This window comes from Rhea americana, unplaced genomic scaffold, assembly GCF_003343005.1.
Source record: "Rhea americana isolate MKP2758 unplaced genomic scaffold, rheAme1 scaffold_546, whole genome shotgun sequence".
Lineage (NCBI taxonomy): Eukaryota > Metazoa > Chordata > Aves > Rheiformes > Rheidae > Rhea > Rhea americana.
The window spans coordinates 119,171-142,530 of NW_028186697.1; the positions used below are offsets into that span (position 1 = coordinate 119,171).

Below are 23,360 nucleotides of genomic sequence, written 5' to 3' on the forward strand. Positions count from 1 at the left end.
TTTTTTTTTTCCTCGTTGCTCAAACACACAGCAATACCTGGCCTTCCCCCACATCTCGTTGCTGTTGCAATGGTTAAAAGGACAGTAACTGCTGCCGCGGTGCCTTAGCAATAAACCGCCCGCGTTCCTGATGCTGCATGATCCAAATTCAAAAGCCAGTTCTCGCTTTGGACGATGCACCCAGGAATACGACTGCTGGAACAGAAGGTCTGGTCTCCACTTCGAAAAGAAACGTTAAAATTATCAGTGCGAGGTATTTTTTTTTTCTTTCCCCCCCTCCCTCCCCCAGTTCCCTCCTCGTTTTAGCCCCAAATGCTTGCAGAGCCGGCCCGGCTCCCGGCGGCGTCTCCCAAAACCGGATTTCGCGCCGGCTGCGCGGGACCGGGCTCCGCTCGCAGCCCGGCCCCGCTCGCGGTGTGGAGACGAGACCTCGCCCCGCGCCGAAGAGGCGATCGCAGCAGTTACTGTCCCCTCCCAATACTCATAGTCAAGACAAATCATTAAAATATATCTAAAATATAAAATCCACGTAAGAGTGACGGGAATCAGTGACCATATTACATTCGCTTGACGCATATATTTGGCATCGTCTCATGAGAACAGTTACTCTTGCTGCAGAAAGGAGGGCGTTCTTTTTTAAAAAATAAGGAAAAAAAATCTTTAAGAAATAATAAAAATGTGCCAAATTTCAGATATATTTTTGCCCCCACCTGGAGAGATCAGAGGGGAAATGAAAGACAAATAACCCCGGGAGAGYTGACGTGAACTGGCATCTTCCCAGTGCGCTAGTAAAAAAAAAAAAATGCCCCTGGATGTGTTTTTGCAAAAAGCCGAAGGGAATTTGGGGCGCAAATCAGCTACTCCAGGTGGGGAAACCGAGGCCGGACACGGACGTGCCCRGATCTCAGAGGACTCGGCCACGGCGGCCGCGATCCCTCCCCTCCGCCTGGACGCTGGGGAAGCTCCGGTGCCAAAACTTCTCCGGGTTCAGCCGGGAGGATTGTGGCAAATCCAAACCCAAATCCTGCGTGGCCTTAAGCTCCATCCTCCTTTGCACCCYAAAATCTCTTAAGCTCTTGGAGAACCCCCCAGCCTTCACTCTTCTGCAAGCATCTAGTTAATAGATGAAGATTAATTCAGGTTTCCTACCAAGTAGGGTTTTCTTGGGTTTTTTTCTTTGTTTGTTTTTTTACTCTTGCTTCAAGGGAAGAGGGAAAAATCAAAACCTTTCCCTTTGCCCCTTTCCCTTTCCTGGACAGTTTTCCTCGTCCCTAGGATGGGTCATCGTGCCCGTAACTGAGGTCATGGAGAAAAACGACCATTCCTTAAGTTGCACGTCCTGCTTCCACCATCGTTTCATAGGCTTCAAAAAAAAAAATCTTTTTTTTTTCTTTTAAACTAAACTAAAATCAAAAGCAACAATCAAACAAATGAAAGAAAAAAAAAAACGCCCTGGAAAAYAGAGGTGCTCTCCTGGCTCCTAAGGCTTTGCAAGGTGGTGCGCTGCACGCGGCACGGCGGGAGGAAAGCTCTCCCCCCGCCTGCCCGCGGGCGGCACGGGGGCTCAGGCAGTGCAGAGCTCCCAAGGGACCCAAACCTACTTGGTGCTGTGGCATTTTTTTTTTTTGGGTTTTTTTTTTTTTTTTTTTTTTTTTTTTGCCCGCAGTGGATCTCGTTACCAATGGGAGTTGGTAACAGCCCACTGGTAGTCTTTTAAAAAAAATATAAAAAAAGAGTAATTACAAAAAATTGGAAGGTCAAAATAAAAATCCAATGCTCCAAAAGGTGTAACACTGCTCTGGGAATTTTTTTGCCAGCCGTGCTGCTGGGGAGGGACGGGGGGGACGCAGCGACCGGGGTGGCTTTGTACCTCCAAAGGCTACTTAAATGAGAGGGCAAATGCTGCACCAGCAAGAGGGGAGCGAGCGTCTCCGCGCCGCTCCGGCCGCGGCAGCGGGAGCGCGTCAGGTCCGCCCGCCGCGTTGCAGCACGTCTCACTTCATTTAAGTAGCTGTTCTGGCACACGGAGCGAGAAACGGATCCGATGGTGCGGTCTGGTTTGAACCTAGACATCTACCTCGGAAGCCAATCAAACTGCCTTTTAATCTCGATCGGGTAATGAAAAATTAGCATCTGTCTAAGGTAACTGATTCCCAGCCACTCTTAAGCCTGGCACTGGCTYGTTCCACTCTTCCCGTTGCCGTCGTTGCTGCTCCTATTTCCTTCGCGCCTGCGTCTGGCCGCTCTGTCCCTTCTGATGCTGCTGCTTCACCTGGGCCAGGATGTCGCGGATCTTGCGCTGTGCCATCTGGGGACGACAAGAGCGGAGGCCGAGCTGGGCGGCCGCCCCGCGCCCGCCCCGACCGCCGCCGCCCGCGCTCTTCGGACCCCGCGGAGAGGGAAACGAGCTTGCGTTTCGTCGGGAAAAGGCGCGGAGCAACCGGAGGGAAGAGTCCCGCCGCCCCGACCCGACGGTCCGACCCGGGCGAGCGAGCGAAGCAAACGCTGGCCGCTTAGGCCGGGGGAAAGGAGGGAAAAGCAGGTGGCTTCAGATGCATCTGCAGCGGTGGAGAAGAGCAGAGCCTGGCTCAGGCCCRACCGAGCCTCTGCTGAAGAGGCAGGACGGTCTCCGCAGCGCGGGATCTCCCTGCCCGGTGGCTTTGAGGACGCGAGACGCGCCGGCCTGCCAGGAGCGACGTGAGCAGAGCTGACCAGGCGACTCCCGGAGATCCCTTCCTGCCCCGTTTTTAGGCTGGTTTCCTCAGGAAGTCAGGGTTACGCGGTCATGCTCTGCAAACGTGCGTGTGCGTGTGTGCAYGCACTCGAGCAATTCTCTTTCCTTCCTCCCTCAACCACCTCCGAGACCCCCTGCCCGTGCAATCCCACRGGACACAGGGGGCACCTCACGGCTATCCAATTCTGCAAAAATCAACTGCCAAGAGGAGGAAAAACTCCCGCAGGAGGAGAGGTGCYAAGTGAACACAACCCTTACGAGACATCGGAGAATCCACAAGCGCACGCTGGGCCCCGGATTTCCCTAGCTCTACCTGGCTGGCGTAGAAATGCCCAATGATCTTCACGATGACCTGCTCGTTCTCGTCGGGGGTCTGATCCCGCGGCACCACCACCTCGGCCGCCGTCAGGTTCTGCAGCTCGTTGACCTGCGGGGAAGGGGCAGAGCCCACCCCGTTACCCGTCACCCTTCCTGCAAACCGACCCACCGGGCAAATCCCACTCATCCGGCCTCCGCATCCCGCCGGGGTCGTGAGCAGTCCCAGGAAAGCGCTCCCACTCAGCTCCTTCCAAACTCGAGTTTCGCTTACCGTTTTGCCTCCTTTGCCGATGACCCTTCCCGCGGCTGAGGCAGGGACCCGGATRTGCGTCTCCAACTTTACTTCTTCTTTAGGTCCAAAAAAGTTCTCTTCCTTGAGTTTCCCATAAATCCTGCCCTGTGCCTGCAGCGGGGAGGGAAGAAAGGGTCAAATTCGACTCGAGAGCTGCCCTGGCCTTGCCATCCCCAGCCCCAGCAGCAGAGCTGGGTCTCCCCCCCCCCCGAGCCGCACAAAACGCAGCTGCCTCCTGTTTTGGGGCCATCTGAGCCCCGGGGAGGGATGAAGCTGTGTTAACGCAACCACCAGTTCGGGGGCTTTCAAATGCACGTTGGGCAGGGATGCGGCCGCTCTGCTTTCCCCTTATCGCTACGTGGGGAAGGAAACGGGCTCCCCCAGGAGCGGCGGCGAAGCGCTGCCGGCGCGGCGCGGCRCGGCGCGGCAGGAGGGCCGAGCCGTGCAGCAAGGGCGCCGGCGGAGCCCAATCCCCCGCCGAGACTGCAGCAACGGAGGAACCTTGAACTGAGCTTCCGGAGGGCCCGTAATGACGACCATGCGCACTTTGGAGTCCGGCGTCTCCGGAGGTGCAATCTGAAAGGGAGCAGAGAGGTGGTCACGGCCGCGGGACGATGGCACGGGCACCCGGAGTGCCGGCTCGCTGGGGTGCCCTCTCCCCCCCCGCCCTCTGCCCGGCGTCCTGGGCTCAGGGGCCACGCGCCCACCAGGATCAGTCACCYGAACGTAACGCCCAGGGTTTTAAGGTTTGGCTTTTCCTCCCCCAGCTGGGAAGTCATCAGCTTTGCAAGAGGGTGCTGCTGAGCCTGCTAGCCAAATAAAAAGTGCTCCTCGCCAGGAAAAGGCTACCTTGATAGAGGCACTTGCGAACCGCGAGAGCTGCTTAATGTGCTGGCCCTTCTTGCCGATGATCGCGCCGACTGCCTGAGCGGGGATGAAGACGTGCACGGTCTCTTGCTCCGGAGGCTGCAGGCAGAGCACGTGGCATCACCGTTCAGGCTCAGTTCAGCCACGAGAACTCAAATCCCCCTCTGCTGGCCCAAGCGACACCCATGCAGCTCCCAAAGGTGCTGGACTGAGCCGGGGCCTGGCCCTGTTAGAGACTGAGCACTCTCTCCTTTGGGTCTGCAGGAGCTTCAAAGACCAGATGCAGCACCCAGCTGGATCAAAACCTTCTCCATGCAGGGAAGATCCAGCCTTGCACACTAGGGAAGAGCCAACAGCTTCCCAGAGCTAGAAATAGGAGCAGTTCACACTGGCGAGCTGCTCACTTACCATAAAGGAGCTGTACGGAGCTGCCCCGGAGACGCTGCTCGGCGGAGGAGGTACTGCGTTGGAGGAGGCAGGGAAGAGGCCAACCGCAGCCAGGTTGAGGCCAGGGATGAGGTGAGATTGTAACTGAGGATGTGAGGAGAGAAATACTCATTGCTTTGGTCAGAGCATCCTCTTGGGAGAGCTCAGATCAGACCAGCAGCAGAGCAAGGCCTTTCCCCCAGCGGAGCTGCCCTCTTCGACCCAAACCGCRCTCACACTCATGGCTGCCACGTCGTTCTCGTAGGCTTCTCGCACTTTCTTCATGATCTCCTGCTCTGCTTTGCAGCAGTTCTCAATGGAGCCCTTCACCGTGATGGTCCTTTCGGGGTTGTACAGAGTCAGGTCCTGCAAGCTGAGAGGAAACCAAGCGTCATCCTGGTGGAGCGGCCATCCCGCCCCCTTGCCCTGCCTCCCAATGGGCAGGTGGTGTGCCAGGTCCTCCTTCCGTTTCTGAAGGTGGAGACCAGGAGTGCTGGACACCAGGGATGCTGCTGTGACCATCACAGCAGGGTCTTAGCACTGTAAAGGCAGCACCTGCCTATTCCCACCCTGAGCAGGGACCAGCATCCCAGTCTGCACTGGGAAGTCAACCCTCTCTTCCCCAGACATGACAGAAGAGCCCAAACACAGTCCTCCCTGGCTGCAAAACCCAGCTAGCCAGCYCCAAATGCTGCAGCACATCCTTGAAGGAAAGAGGAGGGGAATAAATAAAATACAACACCAAGATTTTTCAGGAGATCTTCAGGGAGTAAAGTAGCCATGGCTCAGGCAGGTTTCCCAGGGACAGATAGACATCTCAGCCTGCCTTAGTCACATCACCCCGCCACCGCGAGCACCSCCGTGCTGAGAAAGGCCTGCCCTGTTTTTCCAGGAAGAGGCAAAGGGCACAAGGAGCCTTACGAGGAGATGGTGATTTTTGTCTCTGTGTCCTGCTCCACTTTCTTCAAGTTTCGCCCTTCTTTGCCAATCAGGCGCCCCACAAAGTTGTTATGGGCCAAGATTTTCAGAGGCACTTCATCAGCTCTTGAGGGAGGAATGGGAAAAAATCAACATTAATGATTACTGCAGCCAAAAGGGGAGGGATTTGGTACAAAGTGACGGGGGAGGCTAAAGTCCCCATGCTCTGTAGCCCAAGTCTCCCCTAAGCCAAGCAGTGCAGAGTCAAGGCTCCCGCGTGCAGCATCACCCAGCTCTGGGCATCAGGAAGATATTGCAACCCATCAAAGAGCCACAGATGGGATGTGCATGCRCTGGGAGGAAGAGGGAAACCTTACGTCTTGGTGTCTTTCGCCTCCTTCTGCATGATCTCCAAAATCATCTTGCAGGCAGCAGAGCAGCCCTCCGGGGTGGAATGGATGCTGATGGCTTTTTCTGCAGCTCCCGCRTTCTCTTTCCGGTGCACATCAATCCTGCAAGTGCACAAAGCAACACTGAGATGAGCACCAGGGAGAGGACACCAGGCTCGGTGGCTTCCCRGAGGCGAGTGCCGGCTGCTGCTCTCCCCAAACAGCCCTCAAACCCGCACGCGAGAACCTGCRTGGAGGAATGCAGGAGGAGTCAACTCCCAGCCCCTTATCCAACACGGACACAGACAGCGGCTAAAGCTCAACTCACAGAAATCAGAATAAGGCATCAGCAGCTATTTATTTTAAGTAATAGGATTAATTAGCTGGTGTCTGGGGGACAGGGTGGGCTGTCCATTACTTTGTGTCTGAGATAAAGCCTTCCTTGGGGGAGAAGAGCTGCAGCCAATACAAGTCRGTGGCCCAAAAGCAAGAACATCAGGGTGAAGCTCAACAAGCTCATGCTAAAGGAGGCCAGATGAGCCAGTGATCCCCTGAGCTAGTGATCTCCCCACACGCTCCCCAAAGCCATTCTGCTGCCCTGCAGTGRGGAGCCTGGGGATCCCATTGCAGCCAGGGCAGTCCTGGAAAGGGAGAGAAATGAGGCAGCTCAGACAGAAAGTCTGGCTAGCAAACGGCGTGGGAACTTGGCGCTCGGACAGCACAACCCCGCGCAGTGGGAATGCCGGAGACGGAGGCTGCCGGGCGATCGGCTAACAGCCCCTTCTCAGGAGCAACCTCTGCAGATCACGTTGCTAAACTAGGTGCAAACAAAGCCCCAGCTGGAGAACCGGAGGAGAAGGGACTCACTTGGACTGCGTCTGCTTGGTGATGTTCCTGATGGTGGCCCCTTCCTTGCCAATGATAGCGCCCACGTACTGCGTGGGCACCAGGAGGCGGAGGGGGATGTCCACCGGCTGCTGCTTGACAGGTGCCCCCGCGGTGACGGGGGAGCCCTGCCTGGGGGCGCCCCGGGCCCCGAAGCCGCCCCGTCGCCCGTTCTCCGGCCCTTGCATGGACTGCTCGTCGGGGATGTAGGAGACTTTCAGCGCATGGTTCTCCAGCTGGTGTCCGTTCAGCTTCATGATTGCTCTGGAGGGGAAGCAGAAAGAGAAGGGGTTGGTGCCGGGGGGGGAGTTTTCCAGCTTACCCAGCTGTTTGCATCCCGCTGCTCGGCTCCTGCAGCTTCCAGGGCCGCACACGGGCAAGCGGGACAGAGCAAGGTATCCGGACAGCAGCTCGGCACCCCGTCGAGGGACTGGGAATCGGAACGGGCCAAGGCCTCCCTGGCACAGCTCCCAGCGAGGAAGCTCCGGAGTGAGGGAAGGAGATTCCCCCGATGCCGTAGGGACCTGGTAGGACTTCCCACCCAGCCTGGCTGAGCCAAAGTGTTTTAAAGGGACCCTCTCCAAGCCTCCAACCTCACGGCAAGGGATGAAAGCAACGGGCACAGGACTGGATGAGGGCAGGGCTGGACACGATGAGTCAGGGAGTCTTTCCTAGGGCTCCACTTTTATGATTTTTTCCCCAACATTTTACATCCATCTCCTGGCAGGCGTTCTGGGGGTTGGCTGCAAGACCTGAAAGCTGTCGATAGATGGGGCTGGCAGCAAGAGCAAAGCAGCTGCTCTCTGCCACAGGTCTCCACAACTCTCATTCCCAAGGTTTCTACGGAGACAGCCCAAACTCTGGCTCTCTGGAAAGCAGTCAGTGACTCAACTCTTGGAAAAAAAAAAAAAAGAAAGAAAGAAAGAAAAAAAGAAAGAAACCCACAACTGAGCAAGCAGAAACCTTCCCTGCAGGATACGAAGGACCCAAGCCAGAAGGACACTCAATGTTAAGTCTGCGTATTCCCTGGAGGAGAAACGAGCATCTACCGAAAGGCAGAGAAAGGCATCGGCGGCTAAATCCGAGCACCAGGGAACAGGACTGGATCTCCAGGATGGGCCAAGCCATGCTCGTCTGCCTGCCACCAGCGTCGGGAGACAACTGCCCGGCAGAGCTGCGTGGATAAAGCTTCTCTGTCCCGAGCTTCCCCAGCCGGAAAACCTGCAGCCTTTAACCTGATCCGGTGCTAGCCAGGAGATTAAGGGCCTTGAAACCACAGCTTTAAGCCCAAGACCTGGGCATCGCTGGGTGGCACAGGACCCGCAGGGCACGGCTCTCTCCCCTGTGTTATTACAAGTAAAACGAGCCGGCGGTTCTCAGATGAAGTTTTGCTGTGGCCGCACACGCGACCGCAGCAAATTCGCGGCGGCCGCAGCTCTGACAGTTGAAGCGTTACGGGGCAGGAGGCGCTTTGGAAGCGCACGTTTTCGCGGAGTGACCGCACGCGAAATCCCCGGGGCCGGCAGCGTGGCCGCAGCGGCCACATTTGAGAAGTGCCAGACTCGATGACGTAAACCTTCCTGGATAAAAATCTATCAATCAGTGCCTGCGCTCTCCCTGGCTCCCCTCCAAGCAAAGTGCTGATCCCATCCCTTTTACAGCTTTCCAGAGCCCTTCATCTAGGCAAAAAGGAAAGGGAAATAAACACAGCAGCGAAGACCCAATTAATTTTCCATTTGCATTTAGTGTAAAGCCTAATCTTCCCCAGGCAGGATGGAGAAGCACGGAGCTGAAAGTCTCCCAGTGCTATTGCCATCACCCAGTAGGGATATGTGTTGTCTCATGCCTACTATGCTCCTATGATATTTAATCTCATTACTACYTTTTCTGAAGCTGCAATTCCTGAAATAATATAAATACAAGAAAACCTCAGCCATCCTTGGAATAAAAACTTATGTCTTTAATCTTCTCCTACATTTGCCTCATTTTTCACCCAAACCTTATGATTCTTGGGGTGAAGTGACTCTGACACCCAGCATCAGAAATGATGCTATCCACAAATAAGAAAGGGGCAGAGAGCGGAGCCGCGTTTCCCATCGGGGCAACGTGTGGCTCCGAGGGGGACRGCGAGCGGGGCCGCGGGTCACTCACTGTCGGGTCTGCTCCCGGTTCGCGTAGGTGACGTTCACGACGGCCGTCTCGCTGTCCGTGTTCACTTGGAGCAAAGGAGGCAGAAATCAGAGCCGGGGCGAGCGACCGGGGCCAAGCACACCCCGAAGTGACCCGTCCCCGCGTTTCGTGTCCCCAGGGAACCGCGACCTTCCTGCCTCGCTTGCGGGCTCCCAAAGCATCATCGCTCTCTGCGCTAACCAGCAAAAGGAGACAGCCCCAAACCTAACCCCCTGCGCTCTCCCCTGCCGGAGCCCGGGGACCGTCTCCAGGGCTCCTCCGAGCCCTCCTTTCCATTTCCAGGAGGCTTATGGTAACCACGCTCTCATTAAACATCCYGGGGGCAATATTAAACCTCGCTGTCTCAACCGATCGCCATTAGAGGCCGAGATAAAAATCTGTCGAGCGGAGACAGATAGTTCCCCACCAGCCTCCAGAGAGGTCCTTACACCTTGCCCGACGGAGCCGAGGTGGGAAGCCGTCAGGAGGAGGACGCCCGCGCCCCGGCATCCCCCGCGGAGGGTTCCCCGGCGGCGCGGGGGAAACGCCGACAGCCCGGGGCTCCTGGGGCTATACCCAAATAACAACAAATTGACTTCTTTTTTTTTCCACTCTTACCTTGCTCACAATTCTCTACGGTACCATACTGGGCTAGCAAACCATCCAGAACCTGGAAAACGGAGAAGAAACCGCGTTACACTGGGTCCATCAGGACAGACCCGAGGAAATACGATCGATCAATAAATGCAGCTTTCTAGTCATTAAGATTTCACAAGCAATTAGAGTAACGAGGGTACCGGCTGCCCCAGGACACCGGACGACGGGGCCTCAGGAGCCAGCTGAGGTCGGTTTTGGGGGGTGGAGGGGAAACAGGCAGGGAAAGGTCCCAGCAGCAGGCTGGAAAAAGGGATCTATTTTCTTCCTTGTACACCAGATAAATCATATAACCTTATTACTAATGGGGATTTGGTTGGAAGCATTTACATTGCTTGCATCAGTAGAATTTACTCCTGTAATTGAAGAGGAATAAGCTACATGGGTCTGCTATAATTATTTCCAATTAAGAACAAGGAAAAGCACAAATCAACTTTAATCCCAAGTACAGAAACCTGCATGGGAATTGGTCCTTAAATCTGATCTACGCTTCCCTGTGGCTCGTAGGCTGTGCTTGCCCAGGGCCCTCCGGTGCTGCTCTTACCTCCCATCGCAGCTGGGGTGGGATGTTTCGGATTTGTATTTTCCGGCTCCTGAAATAAATGAAAAGTGATTCAAAACCAAATCTGGTGTCAAAACTACACCTGTCTCGCATTGCATTTTTTCGTGTTGACGTAGATGCGTCAGCCAAGCTCTGCATTTCCATGTGCTACCGGGGTATCCGATGGCTTTCTGCGAACGACGCCCGGCCCTTGCTCCCACCTTGCAGAGGAGCACGACGGGCCCGGGAACACCCGGATCAATGCCGGGAGCATCCGGCATGCCACGACAGAGCTGACAACATTTCCCCCCGGACTTTCTGCACTGGCTACAGCCCTCCTGCAGCCCCAGCTCAAAAAGCAGGAAGAGTTTGGCCGGATTCAATGCAAGGACTGGGGAGCAAAAAAGCAGCGTCCGAAACCTCGAGGCAGGGAGGCGCCGGCCGTGACACCCGGCTGACACCAGCCCGCCTCGCCGCCCGCGTTTTTGGCTCTTTCTTACCTCCCTTCTCCCAAAATAGACACTCCTTTTTTTTAATTCTGAGGCTGAATTTACTTCTCCTGCTGCCGGCAGCTGCTGCTGACAGCTGAGGGGTGCGCGGAGCCTCCAGGCTCGGCTCGCTGCCGCCGGCAAGCGCCCGGCACCCGGCTCTGCGCCCCACTGGGGCCTTTCAGCCCCCGCGGGCACCGCCAACCCTGCGGCTTCTGCGCCAGCAATCCGGAAAACCAAGCCCTGGAGCGCAGAAAAGCCTCCAGCCCCCTCCGCACGYGAAACTCCCGCGCGGGAAAGGCAGCGCGTGCGGGAGCTCGGCGCCCCGGGAAGCCCTCGCCAGCGCGGCGGGGGGCCRTGGCACCCGGCTCTGCACCCCCCCGCGGACCCGAGGGGCAAAGCGATCCAGAAGAGGAGAGAAAACGAGACGCCACGTCCTCGTCTCCCGGTCACGCGAATCCGGACGGTGGCTTCACCGAGGAGCAGAGGAAACYGTTCCGCTACGGAGAGGTCAAAAGCAGCCAGGATTACTCAAACGCGCAGGTTGCGCGTCCCCGGACACCGGGGGAAGGCCCCTTCGGCCGSCTGGATTGGCACAAAGCGCCAAGCGACATTTTCCCGGATTCGGGGCGGGACGGCCGGGAGGCCGTGGGGCTTCTCGCCCCTTCGGAAAGGCAAAACGGGGCAGAAACGGGTTTTAGCGCCGTGGCCGCCTCAGCCGGCCGGCTGCCTCCCAAACACCCGATTTCGCCGCTGCCGTGGATGCAAACTGAGTGGACGAGGGGGGAATAAAAAAAGAAAAAAACTTAAAATTGCAATGCTTGGAGCGAGGAGGGCGGCGGGAAGGAAGCGGGGGAAGGGAGCCCCGTCCGAAACCAGCGCTCCTGTTGACATGCTAATCGGCACCCCGAAATGAATGGGCGAGAGATTAAGAAACTGCGAATGCAAAGAATGTCACGGGCCGGGGAGGGTCAGAGGGGCTGAAAGCGCCGGAGGAAAGCGCCTCGCCAGCCACCCACCCCCTGCCACGAACGCCTCGGCCGAGCGCGGCGCCGGCGGAGCATGTGCTCGGCGCCTACGTGAGCGGAATCGAACGCGCCGCCGAGAGAAAAGAGCCCTTCACGGCCTCGCGCCCCAAGTCTGCTGGTAGCATCTGATTTTCTCCCCTTTTTATTAAAAAAAAAGAGAGCAGACTGGATCTYCACTTCCACATCCCGGCGGGAGGAACGGGTCGGAGCCAGGCATCGCACCGCGCCCGGCGCGGGCGCCGAACGGGCTTGGCCGGGCTGGTTTCATTAATACGTTAATGATTTGCTAATTCCTCCAGTCCGYGGCGCGGATGTGTATACCCACATCCCGACGCCCCCCAGGTCCCGGCGAGGCAGGGACATCCGGGGTCTTTGCACCGGCGCGGTGCAACGCGGCTGCAGCAGAGGGGCTCTGCCACGTCCTGCCGCCCCGGGACCCGGCGTCGTCCCCCCGCCCCGACAGAGCACCTCGGCTCGGCCCCTCGCGACCGCGCAGGGCCAAGGCAGCCGGAGCGGCTCCCTCCGAGGCTTTCCCGGCGCTGGCCGTCATCGCCCTCTCCTTCAAGAGCTCGGCACAGGAACAGGTTGGAGCTGTGGCTGCAGGACCGGCAGAGCACGGCAGCTTCAAATCCTCCGGCTGCGGAGGACAGGCCAAAGCAAAGCACGTGCTTTCAGCCCRTGGGGAAAAGAAAAAGAAAAACAAACCAGAAATAGAAATAAAAACGCCTTCCTGACACCCGATCAAAAAGGCAGGCATCGCCCACTCTGCGAACAGGCGCGACAGCGCGCTCGCGCAGCCCACGGGCCGTGGACGGGCACGCTCGCTCGTCCCCGGGGGTGAAGTGCGGCAGTTACAAGCCAACGGGAAAACTTTAGCGTTTACYCGAGAGAGGACACAGCACTTTCTTAACAAAGACGCCGTTACTTAGGGATGAGGAATGGAAGAGCCTATGCTGAGGGGTGTCCATGGCCACCACGGGCCAATYCCTCCTCCACCAGTGAATTAGGAAGCCCCGACTGGATTTTTTTTTCTTTTGCCTTTTTTAATCTCACTGCAGAACGTCCAAGCCCAGGTTCAGCCAGCAGGTTCCCCCCTTCTCGCATTTCCCCCAGCCCAAGGCCAGCCATCGCCTTCGACAGGGCGGCAAGAGCCTCCTGCTTCCTTAGGACTCTGAGTCCCTTCCTCCTCCTCCTCCTCCTCCTCCTCCGAGGCATCTTACGCCTGACACCTCCTGGGGTGCAGGAGCTTCTCCGGCCCCCACGGCGCATTTCCCAAAGCAGAGGCGACTCGGGGCACCGGGAAGCGGAACGAGCCAAGCGCCGCGGCCGCAGCAGCCAAGCTCCGGGCAATCCCCGGCCCCGACCGACGAGCCAATTTGGGCCATCTCCCACCGAGGCCGGAAGAAGCAATTTAGGGAATTCCTCGGGGCTGGAGGAGGATGGCTTCCAACCCGTCTGGTCCAAGCCAGAGACATTGGGGGACCTACTAGAACTAAATAACATTAATGATGGCTTTTCAATCACATGCAAATGTTATGCAAATTGGGGGGCTGAAAACACAGTGCATCCCTGATTCAATTAACAGCTTTTCATTTATCTAGTTAGGCTTTGATTCAGGAAAGCACTTAATCGTGTGCTTAATGTGTTGTTGTTGTTGTTTTTTAATGTTTTAAACATTTTTAAATAGGAAAATGCGGTTGCTAAGACACAAACGTTGCCAGGGGGACTCGGAGAAAAGTTGTGGCTGAAATTGCTCGCTTTTCCCTTACAAACCGATACTCTCAATTTGTCAGGCTCTCGGCGAGGCAGCAATATTTCCGATACTGCCTCCGCGCGGCCTTCGGAAAGGAGAGGGGCAGGCGCCAGCCCGGCCGGGAAGCGCTCCCAGGCTGGCGGGGAAGAAGCAAGACCAGCGTCCTAATTCCTTCCTCGACGGCCGCGTTAGCAAGGGTTGAGATACGCACAAGCACAAGCGGAGGTTTGAATCCTGCTCTAAGTCCAAGCCGCCTTTCTGCAGCGGGAAAGCCCGGGAGCGCGGGTTCTCCGGGTGAGACGGACCCCTCCGGRGGAGGAATCTGCCCAAGCATCTCCTCACCAAGGCCGGACCAAGCTCAGGTAYCTGCCGTCCTACCCCAGCTCTTCACCAAGGTGCAGCGGGTCCCGCTCCGGCTTTCCCAACCTTTGCAGTCCGCAAGCAAACCCTCAGCACCGCAACGGGGAGARACCGCAGAAAAACCCTCCCGAGCTTGCAGAGAGCCTTAAAGCAGAGCGCGGAGATCCGGAGCCATCGCATCTRCTTTATTCCCTGACGCCGCGACACCAAACGTCGCGTCCGTTAGCTTAGAGCACATCGTCAAAACCTGCCCCGAGGGCCACGGAGGGGGGGGGCATTGCAGCGAGACCCCGGATCCTCCAGCTTTTTCTTTTTCCTGGTTTTTTTTGAGGTTTGCTGCCAGCGTTACGATCGTCGCTGCCCTCTCCTGGCCGCGCCGCTGCCGCACGCGTCCCCCCAGCCCGCGCCGCCCAGGGCACCCACCGCCCCCCCTCGTGCATCGCTGGCCTCATCCCCCCGAGCTGCTGGTCAAGGCGGGATTTGGACTCCGACCCCGAGCCACGATGTGCAGCAGGTGACAGTCGCACACGCACCCCAAGCAAGGAAAAAGAGGAGGAAAACCCTAAAAAAGCCCTAAAACAGCTCAGCAGCATCCGGCAGCGCTGCAATTGAGCAGCATCTGGCAGGAACGTAACCGGGAAGGGAGAACGGTATCCATTTTCCTTCCCTGAAGAGAGACTCAGCTCTTGGATTTCTTAGGAAACATCGATTTACACAACAACTTTTCTGTGTCTYGCTTAACGAGGGCGCGAGGGGCATCTCAGCTGAGAACCATCGCTGCCTCCAAAACGCTTCCTCCAGCCCTCGACTTAGCGCCGCCGGCGCCACCGCCTCTCCCCTCCTGCAGCATCCACCGGCGCGACACACACGTCTCCTAGTGCACGCTCGCTTCGGAGAGCATTTTGTGTGCTTTCAAGCTGCTGCTCGCCTGCCTCCCAACGCCGGTGCTCGCCAGCCTCCAAATCCCAACCCCGCCGTGACCGCGCTGCTCCCCGCTCGCCGGGGCAAAGCGGCGCCGGCGGCCGAGCGCGGCCCCAGCTGCGCRCGTGCAACGGGAGCGCAGAACGGCAGGGCGGCTGGCGAGGAAGAGATTTGAGGGTGGAATAAAAGAAAGAGGAGGGTGAGAAAGAAATATGCAAACATATATAACGACTAGATTAAAGCAGCGGCAGGAAAACCTGAGCGCAACCAGGGCTCAGTCCCTTGAAGGTTTGCTAGCGAGGGGAAGAGAACCGATGCAAGGGGCCCCTCCCGAGCAGACCAGGCCTTTAAGAAGTCAATAAAGACCTTCAGCTTCTGGCATGGAGCTTGCAAGAGGAAGGACGGTGGCAGAAGCGAACCGGCCATGGGATTGCAGAGAAACGTGTGTGCATCCTTCATGCAAGGATCATGCTCAAATCTACTCGCCTTGGCTAGCAATTATCTCTGGTAAGCCGGCACAATGTGATTAATCCTTTCCATCCATCATCTCAGCAACCGCAATTTGATTTTGGACTCATAAATCTGTTTAATTGGTTTCTGCCCATTACCTCTCTTTCGGAACCACTTTGCACACGGAGAATCACGCGTAATAATTGATGAGATTTTTCCAGGAGCTGCCGAGAATGAGGAGTTGTCCACAAATGTCCCTTTGAAAACCTCAGAGAATGCCTTTAAAAGAGCTGCTGCATCTTGGGTACAGAGGGAAGGGACAGGTTGATGCCTAAAACCTGGGAAAAGATGCTCTGGCTCATATTCCCTCCTCTGTCAACCTGTTGTGGCTGTGCTACCTTTCCATTCCTCGTTTGTTCCTTTGGTCACAGCTGGACAGGGAGCCGCTTGGTCCTGGCATGCAGCACACGCCATATCCACCTAGGTAAGTGATGACCTCTGAGAGCAGCCAATGCTCCATGCTTCAAAAAATGCAAGAAATCTCAAAGACACCTCTGACAAGAACCTTTATCCTCATCTTGCCCAGAGGAAGACTCTCATCAGCTCCTAGACTTCTGCATTTGCTTCTTGCCAAAGTCAATATATCAAGTATCTGAGAACAGGACAAATTTAACAGTAAGTAATAGAGAGGAAAGATAGATGAGTTTTATATAACGTGTCCATTTTGCATTACCTTTCCATTCTAATTTGCTGGCGAGTTGCCATGTATGGAAAGGCTTTTTCTCATGCTCTGAACACGCCACAAAGCCAAGCAATGCATGGACAGCTAAGCTCTACGGATGCCCACAACCAGCATCCCAACACCAAACCTCTAGTGGCACGTGATGCTTCTGAAAAATGATCAGAGGATTGTGGAAATACCCTTCCAGCCAACTCTAAACACGCTGCAGCCTGGTCGCGTTGCTACCAAGTAGCTGGCCACTGAAATGAGCTGATAGATCTTTGCCTCTGGAGAATATCAAACTTGGTCTTCACCCCATCTTTCACCCATGGATCTCAAAGCACTTCAGAGACCACAAGGAGCAACCGTCTACGAACAACACAACACAGCAAACTCTAAGGCAGATGGTCAAGGGAATAYGCAACATCACCCACACATGTTAAACAGGTCAAAGTGAGCACTTTCARCTCCAAATGGCTGTGAACTTCTCTCCATCCTTGCTGTTACACAGAACGCACGAATAAAAGCACATATGAGATAAAAGTATATTTGGTATTTTGGTTTTTCGAGACCTTTAGGATRGTTTTACATCACATTTCAGAGCATCTCCCTTCATCCACGAGGGCTGAAAGCTGCCTTAGACTAGAGAGGATGCTGAGACCAGATTTTCGCCCAGTCACGGGCTTCCAGGAGCTGCCACTTCAGTCACTTAACACGGCAGATCTGTCCGTCTACCAGATTCCTGCCATCCTCCCCCAAATCCAACACACAAAATGGAATTACTGAAGGCGTGAAACCAACAGCACAGTTTTAGCGAGTTCCTCTCTCCGTGGCACCCTGCGGGAGGGTGCTACCACCAGGGCCACAAACCTCTTACCCACTTCTCCTTGCCATGAGAGGGCAGTTCTGCCCTCCTCCARCCCCCGGGCTGTGTTTCTAACTGGTTTCCAGTGGCTGTGGTGGTGGGAGTGGACTAGGGGCTGCTGCAAGTGGAGTTCACACCAGCTCCCACGTGCCGTGACAGCAATGGGACACCCCAGCGCAGCGGAAAGGGCACCCGTTCCCACGTCCGCACGTGCTSCTGGTGGGTCTTAGATCACTTCAATTGCTTCATATTAAACATCTTTGCTAGGGTAATAACCAGGGTGATTGACAGCTGTCACTGAGACACGTTTCATTTAGTTTCGCAAGAAGAAAAGCAGCAGAGGCTGTCTTTTTATTCCGTTTCCAAATCCCCAGGATATTGGGCCGTTACCGGCGATCTTGCAAACGCCTTGAGCTCAGAGCACCGCAACAGCCTGAGCTGAGGGAGGTTTAGTTAAGACTTGCAAAGATTTGATGCCTCCATACATACAAGCAMGTGCAAGTATCGGTGAGGAAGAGGAGGAAGCAAAACTACTTGTGATTTGTGAGGTTTTCCAGGCTGATCCCGAGGTGGGACAGGCGGGCACGTTGCAGCAAAGCCAAAAGGATGTTTCATTTGCAGAAGGAGGTCTGACGCCGCAGCCCCCGGCGGATGCAGGGTCGTCAGACGGAGCCGGTTCCGCGTCRGCACGGGACGGTCTCCGTGCAGGGCTCCGGCCCAGCGGTGCGGAGGCTGTTTTTAAGCCCCATCGGGTTAAACCAGGGCGATGACTGCACGCGGACAGTGGGTTGGGTTGGGTTGGGTTTTTTTGCAATTACGACACAAATTTGAAATGRAAGAATAAAGTTTTTCACCGGCTCCGGTCAAAGCCTGAAGCCYGATCCACTTTCTCTTGCACCCTCTCTTCAAAAAGGAGGTGAGAATCAAGCAAAACTCTTAAAAGGAAACACAATATAGAGTTTTCCATCAAAATCAAAAAATTTACAGTGTCCAACCGAGCCCCAGGATCACCCCGGGGCAGAGATCACCCTTCAGGGTAGGCGCAAAGAGGGCACCCATCCAGCCTCAGCCGGGCCGACCCGGCGCAGGAGCAAGCAACTCTCTTTTTTCTTTTTTCTTTTTTTGGTGGAGAGGACAGGGAATAAGAGGAAAAAAAGGGGAAAAGACTGGATAGGGCAAGGCAGGAGCTAGAAAACTGCCCTTGCTCACACGACAGCAGAGCTAGGATTTTTCTCCTWCGCTGCCCATACACCACATTACAGCGTAAAGAGCAGTGCCCGAGTCCCTTAAAGCCCTCCACTGCTTTGATATAGGCAATATTAAAAGCCAAACTGATAAACRTCAAATAAATTCAATGCACAGTTAGGGAAATCCAGCACAAAGCTGCCCGAGTGTCTGATCTGGATTTTTTCCTATTTGAATTCCCTTCAGACATGTTCATGCCCTGTCTCCCATCTGCCTTCCATAAACACTCACGTGGCCAAGTATATATATATATATATATATATTTTACCGGCACAAACAGTGGTGGAAAGTAGCTTTCAAAATTGCATGAACAAGTATTTGGGGAAACCAAATATAAAATTTGCGCTGTGCAAATATTCGTGCCAGGCACGCGCAGCCGGGAAGGCGCAGCAGCTTTATCACGTGCCGGGCAAAGGCTCACCGGCAAAACCTCTCCCCTCAACCTGCAGCATTAAAAAAGTTACAGAAACTCGCTCCCCTCAAGTACGTATCAAATATAAAAGTCGCAGCCTCTCTGCATCCTATCCATAAGCAAGAGGAGGCTACAGATATCGGAGCAATTTGTTTCGTTATTAGTTCAGCTGCAATTGCAAACTGAACAGTGACTATATAAAGTTCACATAAAGTTGTATATTTAGGCTCAAATTCAGCACATGCCTCATTTTAACATCGAGGGAGTCCYGTTAACCTCAAAAGGATGCTTAAAAACACGTCCTCGGGAACCTTGTGAATCCGAGCCTAAAAGCACAAATTCGGAGCAGGTTCATGGTTTCCCAGGAAATCATCCCTGAACAAACAGCTCTGCAAAGGAGCACAGCAGCCACGCGCTCCTTTTTCTGGTAGAGCAGGTCCCCGTTTTCCTCTAGTCTTTGCTCACTTGATCAATTTGTTTGCAAATACTCTTGTGCCAGAGAGAGATGACAAAACACAAGTTAATGCCTTCAAAGCGCAGCTGACTTCAAGAAATCAGGTATGCTCACGCACAAATACATGTGTGTGTACAAATATATATGTTTTATATATATAAATACACACATATATTTTTTTAATTATTATTATTACTACCCACTCCAGTGACAGATTCTGCTTGGATAAGACCAGCATTAAACAAGGAATAATGTGGCTACGAGGGACACTATAAGGCGCAGCAGCAGCACTCACGCCTCCCCAGCAGCCTTGCTGGCGAGGATAGCGTGCTTCCCAGCCTCTCCGAGGAATACACTGGTTGTTGGCTGCAATATCCTAATAAAGATGTCATTTCCTTGCAGGTAGCTCTCTTCACAACCCCTTATTCTGCATCCAGAGCCACAGTTCCCAGTCTTTTCCGCACGCAGATCCCTAAACGTTTCCTTAAGGAAGTGTGRGGTTCGGTCCCCCTGTCAAAGGTTTTCTCCGTGCCCATTCGAGCTGGTGGATCCAAACGCTACGAGACGAGGAGGAACCGTGACAGTCACGTTTTTCAAGAGTGCTCGGCACACCAGGCACTGATCACTTCTGAAAATGCAGCTTTTATTCAGACGCTTCAATGCAAGTTGGGAAATCTGGCCCTGCGCACCCTTTTCTTCCCCCCTCTCTTGGATCTAGATCATAATTCTCCCGTCYGGTTAGCACTGGCAAAGGAGGCAGTTCCCAAAGGATCTCTGCTTTTGTAAAAGGAAACGGCAGCGGGACCTTCGGCAGCATCAAAACTTTCTCCGTTTTGTGCAGATCGACGTTGCTGTAATCTCGAGCGCTGTTTGCACTGCGCGATACCCCCGGCCGGCGCGGGATTTGCATCTTGCTGCGCTCTCCGTGGAGCCCTGCCAGCTCCGAGCCGTTCCTGGTGCTCGGCTTCGCCGCTGCTTTTATTGTATTCTCGCTGCCTTTGCAGCGCTTTAAACTCGACCGGGCGGATTGCTCCTAAAAACAAAGCGTGGATCCAGCTCTGCCCGGCATACACATGGGTTATGTTTTATTCCCTAAAACTGGTTTTCACCATCCGGACGAGACAATTCCAGTAGCCAGAAAAGTGTGAAATTTCAGCTCTGACCATGTCAGGGCTCCCAAGTGTCAGTTACAATAAAATAAATGACCCATTTCCTGCAGGATCGCGAGCGCTCCTCCGAGACAGACAGACGCAGAGATTCTTGTTTATTTTCCCGTTTTCTGGAGAGCGGCCGGGGCTGCCCCGCTCTCGCGCCCCGGGAAGTCGGCTCAGCCTGAGGATGCTCTCRCGCCTCTGCTGCTCGTGACGCCCTCTCGCACGGCAACAGCGAGAAGGAGAAAGAGCAAGCTGCTCCGCTCCCGCCTTGGTTATGGATTTTGCCCGATTTTGCCCCATCTCTGACACCAGCCGCACTGATTCGTCCTGCGTGAGGCTCCGCAGGAGAATCTCAACAAAACGTCCTCCACTGCYGGGATTTTATTACAAGTCCCGCTGGGGAAGCTCCCACGTGGAGGGCTGCAAAGGACGCCGGAGCGGGAAGGAAGAGGCGGACACAGGGGCTTCCCACCGCGTGCAGGTCGCCCCGGCGCCCCCGGCTCGGCAGCGGCACCCGCACTTCAGAGCCCGGGCACGGCCAAGCCGCAGCCGCGGGAATCGGCTCCGGGCGCGGGAGCCGGCGTTGCGGAGAGCGCGCGGCTTCGGAAAGCCGCGTCCCGCACAGCCGACGCATTAAAACCGCCAAGACCTCTCGTGCATCTGCAAGAGGGGGCTACGGCCCCGGGGTATAAATCGAGCAGGAATTGGTTTCTGCTATCCTTCAATTAGTTGCTATTCAATCAGAATAAGAAAACACATGCTGGCTTCAAGAAAATCAGTTTAAAATAGCACCCTACATTGACTTTCCAACAGAGACGAATGCTCGTTTCGCCGGGACGCTRTCGCGGAGTGCAAACCCAACAGCCGGGTTCGGTTCGGGAGGTTTTAAACAGCGTCACAGCCCTTCCCGTCTACACGCGCGCCGGGTTTCGAGGGCCGGGCGGGCAGATCGGCTCCGGGGTTCCCGCAGAGGCACGACGGCGGCGGCGGGAACGGGCGGAGAGACGCACCCGCGATTTTCCRGAATCGAAGAAAACAAGCCAAGCCGAGCTAGCAGCCTTCGGTGACACCCCCAGAAAAAGGGTTTCCTAGCYAAACTCGCGAAAGGCTTTGCACGTTTGCCGGTAATAACAAGACAACAGGGCACAGAGGCAGCATGAAACAAAGCGCAGGAGAAACCTCGCGGGTCTGGGCTCCCGGCTTTCACACTGGAACAGGTTCGGAAAACCTTTCCCGGTGAGCGGACCGCGCCGGAACCGCCTCGGCAGCCTTTCTCGCGCTTCTCCCCGGGCGGCTGGCAGCGGAGGCAGGACGCTGCGTTAGGCCAGCCCGGTCTCCGAGCCCCTTCTCGCCTGTGCCTCCGCCGGGGTTTTAAATTGCATAAACTTCGCTGGGCGAGTGCATTTTTCAGCACCTCCCCATCCTCCGGTGGAAAACCCTCCCTGGGCATTTTCAGGCTCCAGATGGGGCAGAATAAGTATTTAAAGGCGCACAGAGACTCGACCCATCAGCTAATGATAACATGTGACCTATACACTTCTGTTTTGGCCTTTTTACCCCTTCTGTCCYCTGTTTTAGCCTTATCTGCTCGGCAGCCAAAAGTGGGCGCTCGGGGCCAGCGAGCCGGCTGCAAGGAGAAGGGGGAAAGCGGCCGGGAGGCTCTCGCCTCCTCCTTGAGCGGCAAAGCCCTGGGCTAACCCGGGGCCGCGCCGAGCAGCCTCTCGCGCTTCCTGAACGCTCCCAGACCCTACCGGCAACTCTGGAAACCATTAACGCTGCCGGGGTCGGGGCAGGGGGAGGGGGCAGCGGCGGGCAGAAGTCTTCCACATTTCTAAATTCTCAACAGGTCTCGATTTTCAAAGCGAGGACTTTAACCCCGCTTCCCTTAGCCGCATCGCTGGGGTTTGTTTGCTCGGTTCTTAACCTAAAAGGCAAAGACAGAAAGAAATTAAAGCGGAGAAGCGCCCTGAGCCCCGGCAACGCCTGTTCTCCGGGGAGGCAAATCTTCTTTCCTTCTAAACTGAAAACCACCGCACTCTTAGCAGAGGGCATCCGTGGCGGACCGCATCTTCCCCGGTGCAAAACCGGAGTTTGCRCCTCAATCGCAGCTTCGCTACCTGCTGGCCAGGTACGGCTGCTCCTTGGAAAGAAGGAAAGCAAGGCTGCCCCTTATTAAGCATATTCTTTCTCCCAGGTTTATTAAAACCGGTCAGATTATCTCAGGCTTGAACCTAACTGATGAAATTCGCTCCAGCTGGAAGATGAAAATGATAATTTTTTTCTAGTTTTTTTTTTCCCCAGCAGGAATGGATCAAACCTTATTGATTTGCAAATTACTCCAGTTCTCAAAGGTGCAAAATACATATTTAAATACTGCCTTTTAGCTAAGACCTGGACATCCATGAAATCCAAAAAGAAGTCTTAAGATTCTTACTTTTTTTTAGGTATCAAAAAATAACAAACRAAATCACATTGAACTCAAAATTCTTAGAAAGTAGCACTCATCCATGTTTCAGTCCTCAAACACTGTTGTAAACAAGAATGTTGCTATTTTTTAAGTGATACTGTAACTTCTAAAACTGACCTGTTCTAGAGGAAGTGAACAATCTTAAGAATGGCTTTAAAAACTATGTTGCCTCAGCATTTGAGACAGTATCTTTATTTTATACACACACAAAAGAAGAACTACTGCAATTTTTTAGGTTAAATTTTCACAGAATCCACAGAATTCTAGGTAGCAAGGCGTATTTTCAAATTAATACTTAAGAATAAAGAATTTACGCTGGCTGTTATCAAAAGTTTTTAAATATTTCGTTACGAGTAATTAATTCYATGATCATGCACATACAAAAGAGCACTTCTGCAGTGTGCAAATGCATTAATTTGAAACAAAGCCCGAAAAAAAATAAAATCACAATTCAAGATTTATCCACCCAGTTTGCTGTACGCTACACTAAATCTTCATGTAATTAATAACATATAGTAATTCCCACTCCTGCTTGGGAGTTCACTGACTCTTTAAACACACATGTTGTTTATGAATTGCCTCTACTTAAAAATGCCCTGAACAAATCCTTTTAGTTTTAAGTATATTGACTGTTATCAGCCAAACTCACTATTTCCCCCCAATTACTTGGTTTCATTCTCTCTGGTCGACTCACTTCCACATTCCTCATATTTGGAATGTCTGCCTGATGGATTCACTTTTTTCCCCCCTTCACCCCTCCTCCTTTATTCATTCATTCATTCATTCCTTTTAATGCTATCTGCTTAGGGCTTTGCAGTGCACAGAGACCTACTCCCTCCCCCCCCCCCC

At 54.5% G+C, this 23,360-nt stretch overlaps 1 protein-coding gene across 1 annotated transcript in view; it reads right to left on the reverse strand.

Moving 5' to 3' along the window:
* Positions 1-2,185: 2,185 nt before the first annotated feature.
* Positions 2,186-23,360, reverse strand: part of IGF2BP1 (insulin like growth factor 2 mRNA binding protein 1) — a gene marked incomplete at its 5' end in the record, with an annotated part of 24,533 nt that continues 3,358 nt past the window's right edge. Inside the window, 13 exons of the mRNA XM_085318623.1 lie at positions 2,186-2,308; positions 3,048-3,161; positions 3,324-3,455; positions 3,846-3,920; positions 4,194-4,310; positions 4,620-4,742; positions 4,875-5,010; positions 5,559-5,681; positions 5,933-6,067; positions 6,812-7,093; positions 8,981-9,044; positions 9,617-9,668; positions 10,197-10,245. Coding sequence (XP_085174749.1) covers positions 2,216-2,308; positions 3,048-3,161; positions 3,324-3,455; positions 3,846-3,920; positions 4,194-4,310; positions 4,620-4,742; positions 4,875-5,010; positions 5,559-5,681; positions 5,933-6,067; positions 6,812-7,093; positions 8,981-9,044; positions 9,617-9,668; positions 10,197-10,245 — 1,495 coding nt within the window. The remainder of the gene's footprint in view (positions 2,309-3,047; positions 3,162-3,323; positions 3,456-3,845; positions 3,921-4,193; positions 4,311-4,619; positions 4,743-4,874; positions 5,011-5,558; positions 5,682-5,932; positions 6,068-6,811; positions 7,094-8,980; positions 9,045-9,616; positions 9,669-10,196; positions 10,246-23,360) is intronic.